Source organism: Anser cygnoides, chromosome 1, assembly GCF_040182565.1.
Source record: "Anser cygnoides isolate HZ-2024a breed goose chromosome 1, Taihu_goose_T2T_genome, whole genome shotgun sequence".
Lineage (NCBI taxonomy): Eukaryota > Metazoa > Chordata > Aves > Anseriformes > Anatidae > Anser > Anser cygnoides.
In genome coordinates this window covers 6,481,750-6,496,111 of record NC_089873.1, presented here as the reverse complement: position 1 = coordinate 6,496,111, position 14,362 = coordinate 6,481,750, and the positions used below count along the sequence as shown (strand labels likewise).

The 14,362-nt window shown below is 38.0% G+C and overlaps 1 protein-coding gene across 16 annotated transcripts in view; it reads left to right on the top strand.

Moving 5' to 3' along the window:
- USP6NL (USP6 N-terminal like) overlaps window positions 1–13,780 on the top strand; it is a 119,111-nt gene extending 105,331 nt beyond the window's left edge. For 15 of the 16 annotated variants that reach the window (XM_048062615.2, XM_048062618.2, XM_067004964.1 and 12 more), the window contains 2 exons: window positions 85–237; window positions 10,142–13,780. In XM_048062615.2, coding sequence (XP_047918572.2) covers window positions 85–237; window positions 10,142–11,583 — 1,595 coding nt within the window. In that variant the 3' untranslated portion in view covers window positions 11,584–13,780. Of the gene's footprint in view, window positions 1–84; window positions 238–4,581; window positions 4,633–6,932; window positions 7,008–10,141 lie in introns of all 16 variants that reach the window. The other variant, XM_048062620.2, reaches the window with a different exon arrangement.
- Window positions 13,781–14,362: the final 582 nt, after the last annotated feature.

Below are 14,362 nucleotides of genomic sequence, written 5' to 3'. Positions count from 1 at the left end.
ATCTGATATTGTACGTACATTTCTGAAGTTTAATGCTCATAATCACAAGATATTTTTATTCATAATACTACTTTCTTCTTGTAGAGCATCTGATGAAATTACAAATGGAAGAGCTTGTAGAATTTCTGCAGGAGACTCTAGCTAAGGATTTCTTCTATGAAGATGACTTTGTAATAGAGCAGCTCCAAAATTCTATATCAGAATTGAAACGAGCGAAGCTGGATTTACCCGTAGCTGGTAAGATACTTGTACACATACAGTTTTAGATACTTGGAGCTTTTCACACGGTGCCCTTTTTTAAAATGTTAAATCATGCTGTTAAAGACTATGGAAATGGTGGTCTCCTCATCACTGCATAGTTATTTCTTCCAAAATATTTTACTGTTTAAAATCAACACTCTTCATTTTATGAGTTTGCTTTTTTTGCTAATGGCAAAGCACTTTAAAACACACCAGGTTCTGATAATTTTATTAATTTGGTTTTATAAAATGGAAATATCCGTAAGATAGAAGATTAAATATCAGGGTTTCCAACTGTTTGAAGCAACACTGTTGTCTGAGAATACAAATTGTTTTGTAGCTTGAATAGTAGCTATGGAACAAATGTCAGGCCAAATAGTTTCTTCTATTGGTCCAATCCATTTTTTTAAAATTTATTTGCAGGTGATAAACCCTCTTGGTGTTTAAATGAATTATTTTCTTCATTTCTTCTCAGCCTTTGTGTTCATGCATTTCAGTTGCAGAGCAGAGACTTGTTTCTCAGGACACTACATAAGAAGTGTCTATAGGGTCTCTTCTTCCTGTTCAGAGATTCTTTTCTATTACTGCCCTGACAATATTTAAATTAAATTTTCTTGTGATTATTCTTAGTTCTTTTTTTATCCTCGCTAATTTGTAAAATAGTATGTGAGAAAGAAACATGCCTTAAAATTTTAAAAAATGTGGCAAAAACGGCCTTAACATAACTTTATTAAGTTGTTATGGTTAGCTTACAGAAGTTCAGAAATGTCAGAATAAAGGTTGCCTACGTAGCCTTGTTGTGATAATGTAATCTTGAAACTCTTCCGTTACATAACTTCATTTTTCTCTTCCTGTAGACCTTATTTATTGTGTGCAGTATTGGGCTGTTTCAGGGCTCCTCATCACAAATAGGTACCTGTTCTAGTTCTTCAGCAGCCTTGTCTCTCAGGCATGCAGTCAGACACTTCGTGTGTCTGTTTCCCATCATCTTGGCTTCTTGTCCCAGTTTCTCTTGTTCCCGTTGTCATGATTTCCCTCATTCTGACATTTCTCACAGCACGCTGTATCCCACCCACCATAGGTCTAAGTCTTGTTCTCACTTATCTCATCTGCTCAGTTTTCTTGTTCCTTCTAATCCACATACTCCATATTCAGTTAGTCGGCAGCTCTTCTCCGTGTTACTGCTTGTACTGCTTCTTCCCCTTTCTAATCACAGCCTTCCCATCCTGCCTTCTCCGCATCCTTTTTCCCCAAGCTGGGTTGCAGCATTTTCTTATTCTTCAGAGCAAGTTGCTCTTTTCAGTGCCACTCTTCAGTTGTCTGCTTTGTCAGACATCTTGTCTCAGACAATGCTTGATCACGGTGACTGGATGTGGGTAAATATGTTAATGGACAACTTTGTCTTTTAGCATCAATTCCTCTCCATCATGCTAGAAGAAGATAGGATCATCAGAGTGCTCTGTTACATTTTAAATACTGCATTATCCGTGATTGTGTGTGAAGATTTGTTGCCCTCTTTCAGAAACTCAATGTACTTGTAGTTGGGTAGGTTTTTCATGGATGTGGTAAAGCAAATTTTACCAGTGAGGAGTTTATTTTCCTCTTGAACAGTGGAAAAAGTGTGGTACTGGAAGAATTATAAAAGATTTTGTAGTTTGCTATGTGTGAATGAATTAATGCTTTTTTTTTTTTTTTTCTTTTTCCACCCTGGAAAATCACATACATTCAACTCGTGTTGAGAGTTTCTGTGGAAAATACAGAATTTACTGTAAATTTTCTTGAAAGAAAAGGATGAAGGCAGTTCCAAACTGACTCATGTCTTAAGGCTTTTCTTGTGAGAGAATGCAAAAAGCCTTCAAGTGAAATTTTGTTTGAGAGTACTCCTGGATCTTGAAACAATTAAAGGAAGCAGTACCTGACATTAAGAGCCACAAAGTGGTTATCTTGCAATGCAGTAACAGAAAGTGTGAGACACAGGGAGTTGTCTTGTGGAAACAAAAAGCAGAATTTAGTGAATGCATCTTCTTGACATGGAGTGCAAGTTGTGTGGTTTCATATTTTGTATGTCTAAGAGTGACTCTTGATGTGACTAGCTGGCAAGACAGTAATTGTTTTAATCCGTATCAGTTCTTTCTTTTAGAAAGCTAAAGCAATGTCAGTGTCAAAACATGCCTTCTTTTCCAACATGAGTGAGGAAGGTTGAGTATTAAAATAAAAACAAGAAAAACAAAGCCAAAGAAAAGTATATTTTGGTGCTGGATGAGGAAGTGAGGCTTTTTCTTTTTCATTTCAAAGTAGCCTGGGAAAGCCTCTCTGTGTGGTATATTTTTGCCAGGGGTAAGTGGGAACATTACTTAACCTTTCACAAAATAAATATGGAATGCCTTTATCCTAATCCTTGGAAATCTAGCTGATTTGTCTGCCGTTATCTGTAGTTGAGTGAGGCTGTCTCATTTGTTCTTCATATGAGTTTTACAAGCCTTTGATTTTTTTTTTTTTACTGTTCATTTTGGTTTTACTAATCACTGTCTTCAGGCAGTAATATTTTTCTGCAGGTTCTCAGCATTCTCTAGACATTCAGCTTCAGCTTTGCTTACGTGTACATCTAATTACTCTCTCTTCTACCTTGAGTGTCTTTACTATTTTTCTTTTAGTTTCACATAAAACTTATAAAACCATTATACATCATGAAGTAATACACACAAAAAAAATCAAACTGTTCATTTAAGTATCCCCTGTAGCTTGAGAAAATAATGTTTATTTTAGTTTTCTCAGCTGAAATCAGAACACTACTTCCTATCTTGTACTTTTTTGCACTGAGCAATAATTACACCTTTAATAATTAAGAACTAAAGTAAAAATTAATGTTAGAAAAAAAAATCTTCATCTTACAGTTGCATTAGTATCAGTCATCCAGGAATAGCAGTGAGCTAATTGAGCTCTGTGGAATTTTCCATCTGGCATCCTTTGTTAGGCTGTATAGATTTTCCTGCCCTAGTAGGGTAAACTGTGGTAGGATATTAAGAGGTAATAATTTTTGTTACTTTAAAGTGGAAGTCTGCTTATGTCTAACGTAGCTTTCTCTGGCTTGCTTCTTCCGTGGAGCGAAAGGACTTTGTTCAACGCTTTCTCACCGATAAAGCCAACAAAATGCTCAGCCAGAACATTTGACGTTCCAGGGGCACAGCTGAATTGATGATGCTAATTTTGGATGTCAGCTAAATGGCTTTGCCAGTACTAAGACTATTTTGCATAAACCAGACCACAGATTTTTCTGCCTTTCTGTAGTAATTTCTAGTTTCGGTGCTGTCCAGAATAGAATAGCCTGTACCGAGCGACTGCAGCCTTCAGAGGATGGCTCATAACTTAAATGCTGTTCTCAAAACCCAAGGTAGGCATCCATGTTTCAGTGACTATATGGAAACTGCAGGGTGTATGGATAAACGTGCTGCTTGTTGTCGAGTCCTCAGAGGGCCAAGAAGTGACAGCTATACAGTAGAAACAGTCCTGTAAGGTACTTCTCCTCTGACATATCCTCAAGCAGATTTAGCAGAAAAAACAAATAAATTTCCTAGGTTGGCTGGAACATTATGAACGGTGGCACCACAGCAGGCTCTTGAGCAGCACAGTCATTTAAACCTGTATGACTCCTGTTTACATCTTCTCAAGTAGGCAGATCTGACCTAGAGTGGCCAATCTCTTCCTTAATTCCTTAATTCAAGGACAGTGAAAAGAATTTCATTGGTAGATGCCATTGTTTCTCTCTTTTCTTTTTTTTTTGTTGGTTCAGATACTTTCCTTGTCCAAGTTCTTGAAATGCCTGCCCACGTTTTGATTTAAGATGTCCTGAAGGACAGAGAGATCCTGGGATTTTTATTTTTTATTTTTTAACTGAAAGCTTAATAGACCTTACAGCAATGGAGAAGGCCTTAACATTGAGGTGCAAGACCTGATTTAAATAAATATTGCCAAATTTCAAATCTGCCATTGTCCTTTTGATCTTCTGAACTATCTTAGTGCATGGTAACACCTCCTTTAAGCTCTGACTCAGTTCTTCTAGTTCTCCCAGTCCTGTATTTAGGGATAACTAGCAACATTTGAATTTTTGTTTGTCATAATTTTTTAAATGTATACCTGCTATTTTTCTTTAGAGGTATATTTTAGTAAATTTTTATGAATATCTTTTATTCAAATCTTTATCTATTTTAAATACTAATAGATACTGAAATAATGTCTGATTTCTGCTCTTAATACATCTTTTGTTGGCCAGAATAATGCAAATATAAGTCAGCTTGACTTTGTTTCTGATGGTGTATCTCTTTTGGTTGTGTTTTGTTTCAGAGGAACTTTGGATTTTTCACTTGTACTTGAAGAATACACAAGTAGCTATTTCATACCATGTGCTTTGTATTTTAATCAACTAATTTTTCTGCCTCGTTTCTTGTGTGTTATAACTTTTACAAGATTATGAAGGAAATTGGCATATGAAATTATACTAATATATATTATTTTCAGCAGTTTTAGACATTGGCTTTGCATCATTTCAAAATCTTTACTGTTTAAAACTTGCATGCTTTTGTTGAATAAGATCCAGATAGTTACCTTGATTCTGGAAGAAATGTGGAATTAGGGATATGAAATGAAGTGGTTAATTTTATATATATATATATATTTTTTACAAAGACCACTTAGAGACTTATAGCTAGGTACCTGTAGCTTCAGACCGATGAGCAAGTCTTTTATATTTTTCTATTGTTTCACTAAATGCAGATGTTTATAAAGTAAGGTTTTGTTATTGTCAGTATTACAAAAGTAACACAGCAGCAGAAAGACAAGGAGTGTATTTTGTTCTACCATCATCAAGTTGTCAAGCAAGGCTTCATTTCAGTATCTCCTCCCTGGCGTATAAAGGAGGAGGAAGAGAGAGTGACTTTCAGGCAGCAGCTTGAGCTTCTAGTGCAGGCACTTAAATTTTTTTAAAATTCTCTTGGACTTGTAAACGGAACAAGTAAGATGGGAAGTCACTGATGGAAAATAAACACAAAATATCAAGATGTCATTTTAAGAGTTGTTTTTATGACCATTACCATCCTTGAAAACTGTGTTAGAACAGTCAGAGTGCATGTATTCTGGTCCTGAAATTAAGGACTAGACTGTTATTCACCAGAGAGAGCACTTAAAGCACTTTACTCCAATTATATGTCTGCTATTCAATGCATGAGGCTGTTAGTGCCTCCTGGAGCAATTATCTGTAAAAGTCTTGTAGTTGAGATCGACTTCCACTGGGTGGTGACCAAGACTTGCTAGAGCAGGAGTAAGTGAGTAGACTAAAACTTTCCTTAATATCACTTGAATTTTTTATCTTTTGGTCAACAGTCAGATCTGCTGATATTTGCTTTGCTCCTTGTCGTGCCAGGTAATATGTTTATCAGCAGAAAACGAGCACCTAATTGTTCTTTTTTTCATTTAAATTCTCTCACTCTACTTCCATTTCTCTCCTTTCTCCCCCGTTTTTACCCTATTTTCTTTGTTGTTTGCTTATTTTATACAATATTGCATCCAATCAACTAAATCGCTACCTTTCTTTTAAATGAAAAACATAAAATCTCGTAGTGCCAGTTCTGTATATTCTAACATAAGCTATTACATATGTCCTTTGGGAAAGCCTGTACCTTAACTCTGTCTAGGATGCTGTTTTGTTGAAGGAAGATGGGGAGAGAAGATGCAGTTGGGCATTTTCTGATTGCCCAGTTAGCTTCGGAAGACAAAGGCACATTTGACGATTGTTGAGGTTGCTGCCAAAAAAATAACAAGCTGAACTGAACATCTTTGTCTTATATCCTAGTTGGAAGTGCTTTTAAACCTTGTGTGTAAACATCGTAGATTGTGCAGAAGATTACTTGTCCCAGAAATACTTTCTGTAGGATTCAGAAGTTCCTCCCTTCTTATTTCTTCAGACAGGAAGGTATGCCCAGAAAGTGAAGTAGCTCAGACTTAGGGCCAACAGCACGAACAGGTTCAATTCAGTGTCCTTGAAAACATACAAATAAAATTTCTGCATGCTCAGATCTGAGAAATTCGACCAATGAGTTGAGCTAATGTAGTAAAGATGATGGCTAAGAGCTGCATGAGAGGCTTTAGGCAGAGCTGGAGTGGAAAATGGGTAGATAAAAGATACGCAGCTTGTCAGAAGAATCAGTGCTTTTGCATGCTTCTCTGGCAAGCTATTTATGTACCTCTTACTAGTAGAGATGTTTGTTGTGATTTAGTTTCTTCTGTTTGCTTTTGAATTGTGGTTTCTTTTCCTTTGCTTCTTGCTTTTATTCTTTTTTGCTTTCTTTCTTGCCGGCATGCAACATCACGGTTTTCTTCATATTCTTGCTAATAGCGGGCTGCTTGAAGCATTCACAGGCATAGTCTGCATGCTATTTTGTGCACTTGAGAAGCGTCCCCTTGTATTAACGTGCATGCTGATGGATTTTTGTTATTCTCTACCTCTTTAGTTTTGTGGACTTCTTTGAACTTTAGGAGTTTTCATTTGTTTTTAAAGAATGAAGTACTTTGGTAGCTCCACAGGAAGTGACAGCTCTGTGTATGTGTCTGTGTATGTATCTGTATATTGAAATTGGAATTAAATACGTTTTTTTGCAGTTTAAAACAAATTGGTTTTCCTCTAGGAGGTGACCAGTTTGGGGGGATGTCTTTGTGCTCAGCACTGTGGATCCTTGTTACAACTCCTTCCCTCCCAATGTTTGTTATGGCAGGAGGTGATGAGAGATGAAGAATTTTTTGGAACAGAACGTAGGCGTGTGCTTTGTAGCTTTGATGAATAAATGAATATCTCTAGCAATGTGGCATTTCCTAAAGTTTGATGCAAATGTGGTTGATTAAGCAAGCTGTGTCAGTTGTTTCAGACCAAGGTCAAGTTAAAACAAATTCAGTGGAAGCCTTGTGGCTAAGATTTAGAGACGTATTTCTTCTTTTCCTCACTGACCCTCCTTCCACACATACACATTGTTCCATATTTTTGCTTTCTGTGAAAGCACTAAGCTCCAATATTACCAGCCTGTAAAAATCTAGAGGCCTGGTATGATGCTGTTAGAATGCAAAGGTTTGCTTCCACATGAACTATGGTTGGCTTGGAGCTCTCTGCTTATTGCTCAGTACATGAATTAATTCCAAGTTGGAACAGTTTCACAGCAGGCATGGCAAGACTTCTCTGATACTCATTTTACACCTGTAATTCATGTTATAGCAATACATCGTCTAAATAGCATGGACCACATGAGTTGTAGTGTTCTTTTACCCTCAAATGTGGAGGAAAGATGACAGAAAGCAATCTTCAAAGCAGCCTAGATAGAATTCAATAAGAATGTCTGTACTGTTCTCACTTGGGTTTTATTAGAGCTTAAGGGTAATTAAGAAACCTTAAGTGTGTGAAATTAAAGAAACAAAAAACTCCAACAAACCCCACTTTTATTGTACGACCAAGTATATTTCAAAGGATCTCATATTGCTCTGTGTGCATTTTGTAAAGAGTTAAGGCTGGAGGAAAGGAAATCCATTCATGGGTTTAACGTCTTTATAACAAAGAAGGAAGCATCGCAGGTACTAGAGGAACTGGTCTTGTCTTCTTTTTTTTTTCCCATATAGCTTGAAAACTTGTATTACAAGCATGGAATTAAAATATTTTTTTTCTAAAACATTTATGACACACAAGGACAGAAATGCTTTACAGATGTTGAGGAGACATTTTCTTAGAGCATCCCATAACTACCACGATAACCTGGAGGTTATACGTGATTCATGATTAGCAGCATATAAAAGCTATATTCTGTTTAATTCAGATGATAAATATTTGGTATTTACTTTGAGTATTGTTTTTTAATTCAGACTTCTTGCTATTTTAACATTAAGGATTAGTAAGTTTGAAAGCACTGTAACATACAGTTTCAGTATTGGCAGTATTTGTTAGGGATAAAATTCACATTTATATAAACAACAAGTCTACAAATCCGTGCTCCAGATTTTAGCCTAGTCTGTGAATCATGGGGCCCCACCGAGACTGAGAACAAACCACGATGCTTTTAATTCCAAGACCCATCCGTTGGTGGTAAGGCCCTACCCCACCACATAACCTGCTGCATCGTCCTGCATATCTTCTTCATCGCTGAGTAGAGAATGCTGCGTGTACAATCCTGTAGGATGGTTTAACTTGTGGAAGCACACACTTGGGGGCAGGTAGTTGGGAACGGGACTTAGCGTAACTTAGTTTGCCAAGGCATAGTAAGGTGGACAATGAGTACTTTCAGTGTAAGAAGGTTTAAATATCTAAATAATTGTATGATCGTAACTGATGACTAGGGGAAAATGAGTGGAAGGTCTTTTCTACAGAAAACTTGAGTTGGTTGGATTTATTATATATGTAAACTGAGGTTTCTGAAGTTGTTCATTTCTAAAGGAAAGGGTACGTTTCCATATGACCTCTGGCCTCATGTGAAGACTGAATATCAAGAAAAGGGTAGTTTAATTGTTTGGCAAAACCAGGCTGTGTATGTGTTTTTTTAAAGTACTTTTTATTTAGTTATCTTGTCATGACACACAGCACTGTTGTATTTCTCTCTGCTGTCTTCTTGCTATGTCCTAGCTGGCACAAACTGTAAGTTTTCATTTAGTTTATATAGCAACTGATCCGCGATGGTAGTTTGTTACGCTGTTGTCATAAATAACACTGACCTTGGCTGCTGGCTTTCCTCTGTGTACCTCTAGCATGAACCAGTCATCAAAGATTGAACTTGTACTATTGACTGTAAAAATGAACATGGCTTTCTTCTCATTGCAGCACTCACACCAGGGATTGAGATGTTTATATGTATTCACCGTGTGAGCCCACATAGATACTTACAGGGAATTTTAATTACAAGAAGGTGGTGCGAAAAGACTTTGGCTAAGAACATGAAGGACGTAGAGTGCTAAGGAGAGACTGTTGTGGAAAATATGATATAAATTTTTCTGTAAATAAAATCCAGCAATGAAACACTTCTTTATACTTTCTGTAGTGGCACTGTGGGCTGTTCTCAATCTCCATTTAATTGATGTTTACCCCTGGCTGTTGTGATGTGTTGAACTCAGAATGGGAGAACTTGCCAGTTGTATCCTAGTTCTGTAACTTGAACGCTCATTTGAAATCACGATATAGACAATTTTAGTATTAACTACTTAAGTTGTTCTATAGCTGATAGAAAGCTGAACTGAAAAAATGATGATTCTGTGTAGCGTCTTCTCATTACGGTGTCACTTTCTAATACAGAGAATGACATCCCCTAAACAGGGGCTGAGGAAGAACAAGGACATGGCTGCAGATGTTAATGGGAAACAGCACTCAAAAAAGAAGTGAGAGAAAGTTCAGAGATGTCTGCTAGAGAGGTTGAACATGTGAGGGCAGAGTAGATAGCATAGCTTGCCAGAGGTGAACAGTAAAAGATGACTGAATGGAAGATGGTGGATTGGAAGAGGGATATCAGAAAGGATCTTTAAAGTGGAGAAAGTAGTTTATTTAATGTGATGAGGACAGTGCAAGGAGGGACACGTACAGCGTAGGTAAGGTAGCCAAAATATCATCTAGGAAAATGATTATTTTTTTCTCTCCATCAGCGATGTCAATGAGGAAAAGCTTGGCAAGATCGTATCAGCTGTAGAAAGGAAGACTAGAGTAACTGGTCGAGATGAGAGCCTAAACAAATTCTTTGTTAATATACAGAAAAACCTTTGAGGTCTTTGACAACATGGTTATCCAGAGAGAGGCTTGGATGATTGAGTTAGTTATTTTTGCTTGCATGACCAACAGATCAGAGACGATATCTATACACATGTGAATTTGTTATTACTGTTCTTTCTTTAGGTAAAGAAGATGAATTTCCAAAGAAGCCATTGGGGCAAATTCCATCAGGACCTCAGCCTGCTATGCCTAATTCCACTCCAATGCTTAATGGACAGAACAGCACTGGTACACAAACAACGAGAAGGACAGAGAGGAGACCATCCTCTGGAGAAGAACTGGAAAATTCACCAAATAACCGAAAAAGAATTAATTCACTGGAGAAACAACCTTCCTTAAAACAGCAGAAGTCTCGACCGATAGACACACAGAGTATACAGTCCAAAACTGAGGTAGATGCTAGAAGAAAGCCTCAACCCATGGGGCAAGACAACTCAAGGCAATACGATAATGCAGCTGCTAACCAAAATTCTAATGCTATTTCAAATACAAGAAGGGAATTTGTACCTAAGTGGAATAAACCATCCGATATCAAAATAATTGAAAAGACCATGAAACTTACTGCAGAGGTGAAAGGAAGGCCGATAAATCATTCAGTTTCAGGCTCACCACCAGGTTCTGCAGAAACACAGCCTTTGAATGTAAAGCAAAAGATGAGGGTTTTGGATGCTGATGAAGGTAAGCGTGGGTCTAATGCATCACAGTACGACAATGTTCCGGAAGCTGATATTGAGAATGAGAATGTTGTTGAAGAGATGCTTGAGAGAGCTCATCCACAGAGTCCAAGGCATGTAGCATATTCGAATAGTCCAAGAAAACAAGCTGATAAAATACCTGCTCCATTAAAAATATCCAACAATTACACCTTCACTTCCCAACCCAGATCTCCAAAATACTCCTTGCCATCTGATGGACCACCTCATGGACTGAATGTAAAACAGCCACTGCCATCTTATAACAATCCACCTACTTATCATGGAAATTCTCCAAAGCATGTTTCCAGTATAGGCAATACAAGTTCCATACCTCTGCACTACCACGGGAATCGAACCAGCCCTTCTGGTAGGCCATATGGTTCTTTTATTTCCGCAGATTACTCTCCAGATAAATTACAAGTGAACTCTTATCCTGCCAATCGCCAAAATCCTCTCTCCCCAGCCCCTGCTCGGATAGAAGTAGCCCCTGTCGATGCCTATACCAGCAACCTGAGGTCCCCCCCAGGTGTCAAATTCATAATCCCTCCTGTGGACTATTTACCAGAAGATAGAAAGTGGCCAGATGCTGCGTATATTTATAGACACGAACCGTACAGGCAGCCCTGGAGCCAAGACATTAACACGGGTCACTTGGATAGCTTCCAGAAATACCAGCATTTTCAGGCAACACCTTTTCAAGACCACGGTCTTCCCGCTGTTTCTGTGGATGGTCCAATAAGATACAGGACTTCACCACACTTTGAAGAGCATGGTTCACCACAATACCAATATTCAGGTCCATCAGCTCAAGCCCAACACTACCGAAATCGAAACGATGGATTGTCTATGCATGAGTCTGTGCTTCTCTGAGAATCTGTCTGTACTTACTAAAGTGGCAAGAACCAAACTCAGTTATGCGTTACTGTGTTAGCAGTAGTCCACCTCATTTCCTCTATGAAATGTGGACAGTTCACATGACTCGGTCAAAAACAACACTATTTCAAAGATGTTTCAGGCTTTCACTGAAGGCTAGTTGAGTTCTTAGACTTGCATCGAAGCTCGCGAAAGTGATCTGATGCACATAGTCGTAGCAATAGCAATAAGATCATATACACAGTATAGCTAATACTGTCATTTTCCCTCAAATTTAAATAACTCGTGTTATGATCTTTCTGCCTAAAACCTAACACATTTACAGGTTTTATTTTGACTGACATTGATAATGCACTGTATAGATGTGTGGGTGCATGTGTGCGAGTGTGCACTTACATACACAAATGCATATGAAAAAGAGCTAAAGAGTTTAAATGTAAATGCATTTAACTTTGGGCAAAGCTTGTGAAGTACTTTTATTTCATATTAATTTTTCTTTATAATTTATTTGAGAAGCCATTCATTTTGAATGGGATTTTCTGTCATTGTTATACAGCTGCCTCAGTATCCCAGTATCTGTTCTGGGCAGGGGAGATACTTTGGGATTATTAATTTAAATTTATGTGAGAGTTAATTTCCTCTCCTTTGACTACTGTTTGTCATTTTCCTCAGCAGGAAGGAGCAGGCAGGCAAAAGCAGAAAGCCAAAAATGTCTTTATAATCTGGCTAAGAAATGGTGCTGAAAATTCAGGGCAGTCTCTAGTTTCTTAGGTGAATGAAAGCGGAGAGTTTTTACCTTTGCACCCAAACCTACCATCAGAATGTCTGAAATCTGCAAAATGCTGGGGCATGGTGAGAGCAAGGCCAGATCCAGAAATGGTGCTTCACCCTTCACTTTTTGCCACGCCGTGCTGTCAAGCTAAACAAATTGGTTGCAAGGCCAAATCTCACAGGTATCAGAACTACCAGCTCCTTGTTGCTTTTGAGAAGTACATGCAGGAGGCTGAGACTTGGTCGTGACTTGATACTCCCTGAGCCATGCGCATATGCATTATCCCTTCTTTTAAGCTTTGTCATGTCAATTCCATTTTGGTTTTGCCCTATTTTTCCCCAAAGAGCCGGTAGGTCCGTGCCTGTGATAGGGCATGTGCTGCTGTGCTTTCAGGCTGCTGAGAGACTGTTGTTTTTTTTTTTTTTTTTACACTAAAACCATCCTGACTGTTAATAGGAAGCTTAGACTCCCGGTAACGTATTTTTAATTAGCGTTTGCAGCCTTTTTTTTTTTTTTTTTTTAACTTTGTGTTTGCTTTTCTTTTCGTTGACTGTGAACTGGGGGTGACAAAAACGCAGGTTGAAGTGGCACGCGGAGGATGCAGCCTTGTGAGCTGCCGGGGACCACGCAGGCAGTGCGGGATGCACTGACCTCTCCTTGAAACCAAGGGGACCGGAGGCGGGTAAGGATCTCGCCAGAAGAGGTCCTTGGAGTGCTTAACAGAGAGATTTTCTAATCCTTAAGTACATAGCATCGGTAGCAACGTCGGTTCTGGATGGATTCGAAGGTTGTCCTGTTCTCTTTTGTAACATTTGTTAACTGAAAACATAGAAATGGATTTTATTTTATTTTCCTTTAAAGAATGAGCTTTAGTGCCTATTATTGCTGCAGGTTGGCTCTGTAAGTTTTAAGGTACAGAAGTAAAACAATTTTTACAGATGGAAGTAACATTTACTTAGTATATTTCAAAAACTTTTTTTTTTTTGTGTATATGATGTGTCTGATGTAATTTTTAATGAACTGGGCAATTTTATATTTTAAGAGTCGCAAACTGCAGCGAAGTAACAGTAGCAAAGCACTACACTGAAACTCTAAAATTGTGAAGATAAATATGACTTGGGCTTACCTTAGTTCTGATTGCTTACAGCAGCTTAGAAATGTATGTATATAATATCGTGGCTAAGTGTAATAATCGCAGTGTTTAACGATGGTTCTGTAATTCGTAACAAGGCTGTACAATTCATTTGTGCAAGCAACACGAAGCTCTAAAATATGTATCAGCATTAGTAAATAGTGTAGATTTTTATATATAAAAAATATATACACATTATTTTCTTATGTCATCTGCAACAGTTTTATAACTGTGTATCCTATTTTGATGTGACTGTATTTTTAACGTTAAAATAATAATAATTAAGCTTCTGTTGTTTTGTCTTTATTTTTTCGTTGTCTAATTAGCTCAAAACTGCACAAATGGTTGTTCATAATTGTGTCTATATATATCTGCATGTCCTATTTGATTTGTTTATATATATTTATTTTGGGACTAAGCAATAGGGATACAATCTGTACAGTGCCTTTGCATTATTACAGAAGTAGCAAGATTATTGACTATAGTTGACCACACTGCTAAGCATGAGCCTATCCTTTGTGAAAGCTAGGTGTATAAATTGTGATGATGATTTTCTGGTTTTATTCTAATAATCTCACCCAGTACCGATTCAAAAGAAGAGGATTGGTACTGTATAGTTCCTTAAAAAGAGCCTCGTGCCCCAAGTCTGCAGAGCACAGCATGCTTTGGTTTTCATCGAACCGGACAAACCCAACTCAAGGCAGTGCCCGACTGAAATCTGCCCGTCATGCCTGTAAGAAGCACCCTCGCTGCGGGGTGCAGCGAGACACAGCCGTGCCGGTGTCTTGCTGGAGGAGGGAATCAACCCGGCATAATGGATTAGACGCCCTCCAAAGAGCTCTTCTGTCACTGCTTGCTTTGATCTGAAAACA